Genomic DNA, 11,223 nt, shown 5'->3' on the forward strand with positions numbered 1-11,223 from the left:
TTCACTCTGGTGATCGGAAAACACAGAAACGAATCAACGATGGCGAGGTTCCATCTCTTCAGGAAAGCATTGCAGAGCGAAGTGAGGAAGCGAACTACGTTCTCGTCTCTAGCACCTTCTCGCTCATTTTCTCAGCTCTCTTCGCCATCGCAACAACGGTTCGTCAAAACTGAAACCTTCTATTTCTCATTTATATCTTTTTGAATTCTTCAGTTTTCGGATTTGAGTTCGGTAACGATGTTGTTGCTGTATTAGCCCTTCCTTTGGCATTGCGTTCGACATCGATGGAGTCATTCTCCTCGGAAACTCCCCGGTCGGCGGTTCTCCGGCAGCGCTAAGAAGATTATACGATTCCACTGGTAACTATAATAACAAATAGTTAATAATTAGAGTAATTAAATTTCTGTATTCATTTCTTATCCGGCATTTAAGCCTTTAAGGAGTGATGAATTTTGTTGATCTGATTTTTGTTTTCAGGTAGACTCAGAGTCCCTTATGTCTTCCTTACCAATGGTGAGTTCTCTTTCTGATTTTATGCCATATGTTTGAAGTTGTGTCATAGTGCGTTCTTGCTGTGTGTTGTTAGTTTCTGAATTTCAGGTACGTGGGAATTTTGATATGCCACTTTTATTGTGATATTAGTTTTATGTTTCATGCAGGTGGTGGTTTTCCTGAAGCTAAAAGGGCCTCTGAGCTGAGTCAAATATTGGGTATAAACATCTCACCTGCACAGGTATTTTAGGAAATCTGCAGTGTTTTTATTAACCATAACCAACCATTCTTCCTCATGCCTTGTATTGTGCTATTTTCTGGTCTGTTTTTTCTGTATGTAGATGTCTCTCTGAAAATACCAGCGAATGCCTTTTTGTGCTTTAGCATTGAGTTCTCTTTCGAATGTGCGAAGGGTTTGTGGCCTGAACAGATATAAATGTGATCAATGTGCAGGTTTTACAGGGTCATTCACCATTTAGGCAATTGGCTAGCAGGTATGTATATTACATCATCTGTTGGCAGAAATGAATAAACTACGGTGGAACCAGTAAGGTGGTTAATATACAGTTTGGGGCCATCAGTCCTACTCTTATTGTTAGATTTATCATCATAGAAATTTCAATTTACAGATTTGAGAATGAGCTTGTTGTTGCTGCGGGAAAAGGGGAACCTGCTGCAGTGATGTCTGAATATGGCTTTAAGTAAGTTTCTTAGATGATTGGTTTGCTTTGTCTCAGTCTGATATTTCATGGAACTGTTAAGCAATTTGCATCTATAATGCCTGATTATTTTTTTTCTCCTAATTTACTTTTTCTCCTTCAGAAATGTTCTTACAATTGATGAATATGCATCATGCTTTGAACATATTGATCCATTGGCCCCATACAAGAAATGGACTACCAAGAATATAAAGGTTAATGAGAGCACTCCAAGGAATGATGTCTTCTCTGAAAGGGTTCAAGCAGCATTCATAGTTAGTGACCCTGTTGATTGGAGCAGGGACATACAGGTTACAATGATTTTGTGTCTGATCCATGTGAATTATTTGTATAAAATTTGAATCACAGTTTATGAAGAATAATAAATTAATTAAATAGCTTTTACTATAAGTCTATAAACATAAAAAGTTAATGGAAAGTTTAACCATCGTGCAACCATTTCATTTTTACAAAGCAGTGTGATTTGCAAATGACATGAAACAACATAATTGGTTTATAAATATAAAGTGATTTTGGTATCTTATGGGGTTTGTTGTTACCTACTAGGTGGTTCTGGGCTCATGGCCATTATGTGTGAGTAAATGAAGGTGGTATTTGTGTTTGGGCAACCCATAGGCCATCACTTTGTTTGCACTTCATAGCTAAACAGGAAATGCTAAAGATCGTAAATGAGTACATTCAACTCGGTTTAACATTGATACTCTTAAGCTGTTGTCAGCGTTAATAGTTTTAGAAATCATATACTTGAATAATTGCTTAGTTTGTCTTTCCTCGAAATGAAAACAAATAAACAATCTCTACTTTAGGATTTTTAAAGTTCTTTGATTTGATATTTTAATGGAATTGGTAGATCGGTGAGACGGTTACTAACCAAGACTTCTCATCTAGGTTCTATGCGACATATTAAAAACAGGAGGCCTGCCCGGAAGAAATACTGGACCACAACCAAGTCTATATTTTGCAAATGATGACCTTGAATACCAGGTTGGTTGATGTTTGCTACAGATAATTTTGCAGATAGATAGAGATTATGTGGAATCCTGTTGAAGTATTATATAGTACTATGATCACTGACAAGGTCCCACAAAAGGTAGACTGCATTTCCTTCTGAACGTCTGGGAATGGGAGCTTTCAGGATTGCATTAGAATCCATCTTCAATAGGTAAGACTGCCAATTATCTTACTGTTGAATGTTGATGAAGAAGCTTTTAAGCAGACAACCAAGACTATGGTCAATTTTATCTAGTTCCATGATAATGTCTCCAATTCTAACCATGGAAAGCTTTGTATGCAGTATTCACTCTCAACCTCTGGATTACACAAGTTTTGGCAAACCTAATCCATCTGTATTCCAGAATGCAGAGATTGTGTTACGACAACTTGTTCCGCTGTTTTACAATGATGTCCCTGCTAAAAATCATAACAATGCTCAACATTTTAAAACACTTTACATGATTGGAGATAATCCTGCAGTTGACATTAGGGGTGCACGACAGGTATGTCTGTCGAAGTTAGACTTCACTAGTATAATACATAAAGCTATATGCAAACAAATGATGCTATGAATGAAACTATGCATTTCAGACTGGCCATCCTTGGTTTTCTATTCTCACGAGAACTGGAGTATTCAAGGGGAAGGAAAATCATCACAAATTCCCAGCGGATCTGGTAACTCCTTCATGCTCTTCTTAGATACGGGCTTATGTTTTGTATTTTACTTTTTTTATTTTTTTTTGGAGAAACACATGTTTTCTCTTCTACACTAGATGCATAGATGGTAACAAGAAGTAGGCAGCCTGCTTAAAACTAAATGGATAAGCAATTTGATTTAGATGCACTGTAAAGGATAAACAATAGTTTATTTCATGGCCATGGCTGCCACTACTTTGGGGTGAGTATTATTTATAATAGAATTTCGCTTCTGCAGGTTGTTGACAGTGTAGAAGAGGCAGTGGACTACATTCTGACCAAAGAATGCAAAGATTCGTAGGTTTCATCAACTTTAAGGTCCCTGAATTTTTCGAGCTCAAAGATAATATTTTAGAGTTCATTGGTGATTCTATGATCAATCATAGCTTAATAATATTTGTCACCAAAAAATACAATAATTTGTATGGCTTGCTCTGCCATTTATTTGAAGCATTAGTTACTTCATATTTCATTGGAAAAAAATTATTTATTTTTTACCTGCCCTGCCCCGTGTTTGAATTATTTGTTTACACGGTCACATATGCTGCGAGAGATAAAAAACATTTCCTTTCAATTTATTTGCTTTTAGGTTTTTCAGTTTTATACGTAATTTCATAATGACATTGGTTTAGTGCATCAATAGAAAAAGTTACATACGACAATAAAATCATTTAGGAGCCAAACAGTAGTTCGCGAATAAAAAAATAGCACACATCAGTTTTACGTAATCGGGCTTGAATTAGAATTTCTATATTGGTTGCATCAAGCATGAAAAACAGACACGATACACTGACTAAAGACAACGTATTATTTAGATAACTATATCCACGTAGTATACAAATGAGGTTCTACAAAGATTTGGGTTGATACTTGACAGATAAGAGACAAATGCAAACTCCCTCTCCAAAAATCCGACGTTTAGAATTTGATCACTTGTTTAGGTTGGCTCCCAAGTTTTCCAAGAGCCTTATCCAATGATGTATTAAAATCACTAAAAGGAGCCAGCTCCATGCTGCAAAGTAAACAAGGTGACCAGCGAATGAAATTGGTCAATCAACTGAGTGAGAAGTATAAATGTGTTTTCCCCATTAAAGATAGAAGGCTTACTTGTATTTTAACTTGCCCTCATGTACAAGACCCAAAAGCTTGTCTATCATTCTTCTGCTCTCTACAGCTTTCTCTGTGCTCAACCATTTCTGCAGCCAGAACCCCCTCAAGGAAAGTTCCTGCAAATATGATTTGTTTTTCAGATTCCAGATCATTGTTAAAGTTAATAAACGAGCAGTGTGCTATGCTAGTAAGTAGATAGGCACATGGCATTTGAAAGAAATTCGCCACAAATAAGTCATGATACATGGGATTCCTTGGCTCATGGTCATTATTTAGGGCACGCAGGCAATGATCAAAAGTTCCTGCCATACCTTAAATATGAAGGCTGAGGTGGGGACAGTAACAGGCCTTTTAGACATTCCACCATAAGTCACCATAGTTCCTCCTTGTCTGCATAAAATTATTGGAATAAAATGAAAAATGATGTACAGTCAAAACAGAGTTTCTAGGCCAACCCAGTCTTTATCCAACATCTCAAGTCTGACACGTCATACCTCAAAAATTTGAGAACCAGAGAAGCAGCATTGCCACCAACACAGTTGAATCCTAGTGCAGGTTCAGGTATATCATTCTAGCATGTCAATTTGACACAATAAGTTGATTTGAAATCAATACAGATAACAATTCTTCAAAAATCATTTTTTTTTTCTTGCAACAGTAAAGAAAAATAAGTTTTGTCAGCTTCCTTAGCATCCCCGTGAAGGCTAATCATCAAAAATAAAGATAAAGATCAAATCCATCAGGAGTAATGATATATACCAAGAAACTCTTTACATTCTTCACTTCCAATTCATTCTCAGTGAAAACGTGATCAGCACCCAAATTCTTAAGAGTTTCTTTCACTTCATCAACCCCAGCCCTGTAGTAGAAAGATTTGAAATGTAAGAATATCTTCACAAGGGAGCAAGAAAGTGTTCAGTGTTATCTACTATTTATTATGGATAAAAAGAGGGACAAGCTTTCACTATAAAAGCAAAGTGTCATCTATAATAACAATTCAGAAGCTCAGAAAGTTGCAATGAACCTTCAAATGAGCACCTGTCCCTTATAATATTTATGCTGCGAATACCGCGTGATTTTGCAAGCTGAATGACGCACTGCCCAACCATGCTGGTAGCCCCATTTTGCACAATTGCATCCCCTGTTCATATCCAGAATCACAAAGTTTAAACAGGCACAAATAAATATCAATTAATGAAACACACAGAATAAAATTATATATAATATAGGAATTGCAGAAAGAGCAGTGCCTGAGCTCAAAGTAACACCGTCTTCAAGCATGAGAAAAGCAGTCAAGGGATTAACAGTGATGGTAGCAGAATATTCCATAGGCACGCCCTTGTCTATCTTGTGCCATACACTCTGATCTTTCACAATGTATGTCTGCCATGTCCCTGTCAAACCCAAAATAACATACAATCAAAAGTTTTCTTAGAAACAATATGATAACTGATAAGTAATGAAGGAAGCATAAAAGCGAATTTCACCAATTACTCCATTCCCATTGAAATACCACAAAAACTTTCTTCATAAAAATTAAACGTTCCAGTAAAAATATTCAGATAAATAAATTAGGTACTCAAATTCAAGAGGTTACATAAGAATAACCAGTGTCAAGTCACTTGAACCAAAATACGCAAGACAGCATAAAATTGAAAATGAACCAAAACTAAAAACTCATAAATTTCCAAAACAGAAAAAATGCAAGTGAATTAAAATTGAGGAAAGGAGAAAGAAAAGACCGCACCGAAGGACGGTGGAGAAGGAATGACCCAGTCACCAGGAGAGAGAGAAGTGACGGCAGAGCCGACGGAGTAAACCTCTCCGACGCCTTCGTAGCCACCAACTGCGGGTAGCTCTGGCCTGACGGGATACACGCCTTGTATTCTGTTAATGTCGGAAGGGTTTATGGGAGCACACAGCATCTTCACGCACACATCATTCTCCTTCACTTCCACACCTGGAAACTCCACCAGCTTCGTCACCGCGTCGGGTTGCCCGTGCTCCTCGTACACGATCGCCTTCGACGGCGGCGACACCCCGGCAACTGAACGCGGCGTGAATGCGCGCGTTGCTCGGAATTGAGCTGCGCCGTTTCCGTGAAGTAACTTCTGCGAGAGGTTGAAGATAAAGCATTGGGAACTGTGAGGTTTTGCAACCAACGATCGCAACATTTCTTGTATTCGTTTTATTTGTTCTCGAACCTTCTTTTTTTTTGGGTTATGGTAGCTCTTGGCGATTCTGCTTGTAGCTTCCAGCCTTCCACGTTCCAGCTGAGTTAAAAAATAACTAACACCACAGTCGTAACAACTTGTTCGAAACGACGTCGTTGCTTGGATGTTGTGTTGCTTTCGGTAATGTTGGGCTGGACCTGTATTTGGGCCTGAATCCATTCACAAGCCATAAGCCCACTAGTTATTTCGAGAAATATCGATTGTGGCACTGAAGAAGAAATTAATTTGATGACCAAAAAGAACGAAGAAAACAAGTATGGTCTATTTCATTGGACTTGAAAAAAAAAAAAATCCAATGGCTTACCCAAAAAGAGAGAAAAGATAAATAATTGGTTATACATATCTTCATATTGACGCATTGGTGGCACAAAATAGAGTAATTCTCCATGTCCAATCAATTTTGCATCCAAATTCATCCGGTTACGTTTTTTTTTTTTCTATTTTCTTTTTCTTTTTTTTCTTTCTCTTGTTATTGAAATTTTGTATCTTTCTTCTTTTTCATCCTTCTCCTTTATCATCGTCGTCATCTTTATCATTATTGTCTTCTTTTAATACGTATCATCGTTATCGTTATCATCAAATTCGAATTTATATAATGAACAATTTTCAGTTCATTTAATATTATACAATAGTTTTGTTTTGAGCTAATTTTTTATTCATTCGAGATGCAAGTGTTTATGAATTCGAATTTATATAATGGACAATTTTCAGTTCATTTGATATTATACAATAATTTTGTTTTGATAATATTTTTGATTCATTCGAAACGCAGATGTTTTTGAATTTGAATTTATATAATAGACTATTTTCGGTTTATTTGGTATTTACAATAGTTTTGTTTTGATAATATTTTCGGTTCATTCGATCACCATAGAGGATCAAAATCAATAAAGATTTAGCAAAATATTAGTATTGTTGGTGAGGACGATAATGATAATAGAAGAGGAAGAAGAAAAGAAAGAAGGAAATCAAAGAAATTCAACTAAAAAAAACAGGAGGAGGAGGAGGAGATGGATATGGTGGTATGGTGGTAGTGACGATGATGATAATAAAAAAGATGAAAAAAAAGGAGAAGAAGAAGAAGAAAAAATAAGAGGAAGACGAGAAAGAAGAATAAGATAATAAATTTTGCAGCATAAACTAAATGAATGGGATGAATTTGAATATAAAATTGAGTAACTTCACTAACTTGTATATGTATAGCATGTTTTGGTTCATAATAAATTAATTATTAATATGTATGTGAACTTTGTACGAGTATACAAAAATGCTAGGCCTATGATGATATGGGAGTTCAATGAGGTTATGGTTATTATTTGAGTGGGTTCATTAGACTAGTATTAGCAGTATACCAGTGCCTCTGGCTGCTTGTGTTTTGTATTATCGGACAATTAAACCACGTAACGTAAACGTGCCTTCTAGAAGAAGCTCCCAGGTGTCTTAATTATGCTAGACATACGAGGCTTTTTACTTCGTGGAATTAAAAATGTTATTGAAACTTTAAGGCGATAAAGGGATCTAGATAAATGGTAGGCAGCTATGGTTGTGAATTATTAAAGTGTGAACTTAAATGGATCCGTGAAGGTGTTACTCTTTCACGTCTCCTTCATTGCATGCGTGCATGCCTAGCAGTAGATAGAGTAGAGTTATTACCGTCATGTTGTTGTCCCTCTTTATGACGTGGTCACCTACTACTGTACATGTGGAATCACTTGTTCAAAGTTCAAACCTCCCTTATATTATGTACTTTACTATTTTGTGTTTATGCCTCAAAAAATTATTTATTTCTACATAAAAGTAGTGCATATCAGATACTATGGAATATTTTTGTCCATGATTATGCTTTCAAACCGTCGCTTTTGATTTTTCGTGCGGAAGAAAAAAACGTGTGTGATAATATGATGTGAGGAGAGAGGTATTTTATTTGGCTATAAGATGATACACATAAGAGGCACTGATTTATTTGCATTGTTTTGTTTTTTATACAAACAATCACAAATCAGATGATCCGATTTGTGATTTCAAAAATAAAAAAAAAATTAATGTTAAAATCGGACTTTTCGATTTGGAGTTTAATTTTTTCTTCAAGCAAATCGGACCCTCCGATTCGTAATTTATTTTTTTCATCAAACAAATCGGACCATCCGATTTAAATAAAACACCATATAAAAAAAATACCTAATTTTTCAATAACAATGTATTACACATATATTTAATTAATATAAAAAAAATTAGCCTCAAACCGTTAGGTAATTAATGGTGTCTAGTCATAAATATTTTTAAATTATATTTTATATTAATTAATTAATATTAATTAGTGATTATTTATATTTTATTTTTTTAAAAAATATAAAATTAATAATTATTAATTACAATAATTAGTTAAGAGTTATTTACTTATATTTTTTTATGCTCTATGTTTCCATACTTAATTAGGAATTTGTGCTACTAATAATAATGACAACAACCATAACAGTTAGTATTTTTTATGCTTTGATATATACACAATCCTAAGTTCCTAACACACTAACAAAAAGCCATGTCGTATCCACTAATATAAATGGTTGCATGCCAACAAATTGCGATGGAACAACGTAGGAAACATCAATCGGAACACTATAATTATTTTTAATTGGTTGTTGAATATTGTTCTCCTACAGATTAATTATTAGCTGGGATTGTGTTTCGGCCGTGAATGAACATGCTGCGAACTCCTGGTTGCAACAATAATAATAAATAATAATTAATGATCTAGACACCGCAATTGAAACTAATTATTGGCGCTGCTGGTTGGAAGCAAGTAAGCAACATCCATCAACACCAAAAATATTTGATAATAAAAAATAATTAAAATAAAATAAAATATTTATTAATTATTATAATAATTAATAAATATTAAATAAAATAAATTATGACTTTTTTTTATCTTCTCAATATTATTGTATTTATACATTTTCTTTAGTTAGATCTATCTCAAGAAATGAAATAACACAAGAGAATTAATTTTTGGTTACTTACGATATCTCCAAATTTAATTGGTAGTCAAAAATTAATTTATGACAGATTTTAATTTTATTTAAAGATTTATCATTAACTAATAAATTGTTACGTATACACAAAATAAAATTAAAATTCTCGACACTTATTTAATCAGACGAGTGAAATGACCACTCGACTAACCCAAACTGACTACTTAATAGAGCTACTTGTAGTTGTTGTATGGGAACCAATTAGCTAGCTAGCTTGGTTGAAAGCAAGCAAGAAGCTAAGCTTGCATGGTGGGGGACCTACTTTAAAGACAGAGCGGCGAGCGCATCCATATTACTTGATTTCATGTACCAACCTACCTCGCTACTCATCATCCTAATTTTAGTTCCTTACAGCTTAGTGGCAGATGTCATACATTAATTAATTAATTAATTAATTAATAATACATTCTCCTACCTGCCACCATCTGTATGCTTGTCTCCGCGTAATTGTTCTACTTTCTCCTTCCAAAGATACATGCATGTCACTTTTGGAGGCAAAATTCACATATATTAAAAAATCATTAAAAACTTCAAAAATATTTTAAGTGTACTGTTTGGATAATAGATTTATCTTATATTTTCTTGTCTTAAATTAAATATTTGATGCATATATTAGATGTATGATAAATGTATAAGTGGAATAAAACTGTCAAAATATTTTTAATTTGAACTAATCAAAGGACTTATTATTTATTAGATGAAGAAAAAGTTAAAAGTTATTTATTTTGTTTTTCTTTTTTGCAAAAGAAGCTCTCTCAGAACTCCGATTGATGTAATAAAGATTTCGTGAAGGTTTAGTAAAAAAAATTAACTAATAAAATAATTTTAACAATAATTAATAAATACTAAATAAAATAAATTCTGATATTTTTTTGTCCTTTTAGTATTACTATAAACATTTTATCGTTTTTTATAGAATACAAACTTCTTATTTCATATTTAATTATAATTACTTATTTATCTTTTTTGTCTTTTCACTTTTTTTAAGTATTTTTGTAGTGACCAATTGGTGATGAGAAGGAAGATATACTTTCTCTATGTTCTAAGAACTTTTCTTAAGGTAAATATATTAGGAAACAGAAAGAGAAAAAAAATGAAGAGCGTGAATTATTGGAATCTATGAATAATGCGAGTAGGAGGATAGGAGCTCCAACATGAACATAAATATAATTTAGTGTAAAGTTGAATAGTATATGGGTCGTATCCAATATGACATAATAGTTCCACTTTGGGACCCTATTGAATTAGGTCATCAAATACTCCACACCGTTCATGGTGGTGCACATGCATATTATTATTCTTTTTACCTACTAACCCTCCTTCTCAAAATTCCTTCTCAATATTGTATGGCTCTACCTTTCAAATGATAGTGGAGAATCTTCTCATTGAACAAGAAAATGAGCAATGTTGCTCCCACCCAACAAATTAACTAGTAAGCAATAAAAATTAAAAAAAAAAGAAAAAAAAAAGTAAGCAGCAAGCACTAGTGTCAGTATATATATCATTTAACTTAAAATTAAAACAATATTATTTTCTTAAAGTAATAATGAATAAATAAACCAACTAGGTTGAAGAGTAGGTGCAGATAAAACTATCCATACTCATTACTCAGGAATATTTCTTCTTATATATATATAGTGGATAGGCATGTGCCATGTCAATGACGTGTTTATAATCTTTACATTAAGATCCAAATATTCAATTGATGTGTCTTTTTCGAAAAGAAAACTTTTATGCTCTCTTCAAAGCGATGACATCATTTACCTTTTTCTTTTCCCTTTGGATTTAATTTGTTTGCTAAACTTAACATGTAATATCAATCAATCTAATCTTATTAAGACATATACTTTAAGTTTTAGTTTAGTGACATGCACGTATATGTATGAGTATGGTTGTAATTATCACCTTAAATGCCTTCTATCATTAAATCATATTCTGATATCAAACAAG

The 11,223-nt window shown here is 33.7% G+C and overlaps 2 protein-coding genes across 2 annotated transcripts; one reads left to right on the plus strand and one right to left on the minus strand.

The window, feature by feature from the left end:
• Nucleotides 1-3,397, plus strand: LOC148553257 (mitochondrial hydrolase YKR070W-like). The gene is made up of 12 exons (XM_088493992.1): nt 1-158; nt 256-359; nt 478-513; nt 660-733; nt 946-986; nt 1,122-1,193; nt 1,315-1,501; nt 2,100-2,195; nt 2,306-2,373; nt 2,506-2,707; nt 2,796-2,879; nt 3,139-3,397. Exons 1-12 carry the CDS (start codon nt 40-42, stop codon nt 3,199-3,201), a joined length of 1,146 nt encoding a protein of 381 aa, XP_088350118.1. The 5' UTR covers nt 1-39; the 3' UTR covers nt 3,202-3,397.
• Nucleotides 3,398-3,618: 221 nt separating this feature from the next.
• Nucleotides 3,619-6,284, minus strand: LOC107614128 (enoyl-[acyl-carrier-protein] reductase, mitochondrial). The gene is made up of 8 exons (XM_016316353.3): nt 5,758-6,284; nt 5,261-5,404; nt 5,049-5,151; nt 4,770-4,869; nt 4,505-4,581; nt 4,322-4,400; nt 4,008-4,126; nt 3,619-3,912 (listed from the first exon to the last, which is right to left on the minus strand). Exons 1-8 carry the CDS (start codon nt 6,182-6,184, stop codon nt 3,819-3,821), a joined length of 1,143 nt encoding a protein of 380 aa, XP_016171839.1. The 5' UTR covers nt 6,185-6,284; the 3' UTR covers nt 3,619-3,818.
• Between the last annotated feature and the right edge of the window lie 4,939 nt (nt 6,285-11,223).

This window comes from Arachis ipaensis, chromosome B7 (genome assembly GCF_059453495.1).
Source record: "Arachis ipaensis isolate K30076 ecotype BB chromosome B7, ASM5945349v1, whole genome shotgun sequence".
In the NCBI taxonomy this organism is placed as follows: domain Eukaryota; kingdom Viridiplantae; phylum Streptophyta; class Magnoliopsida; order Fabales; family Fabaceae; genus Arachis; species Arachis ipaensis.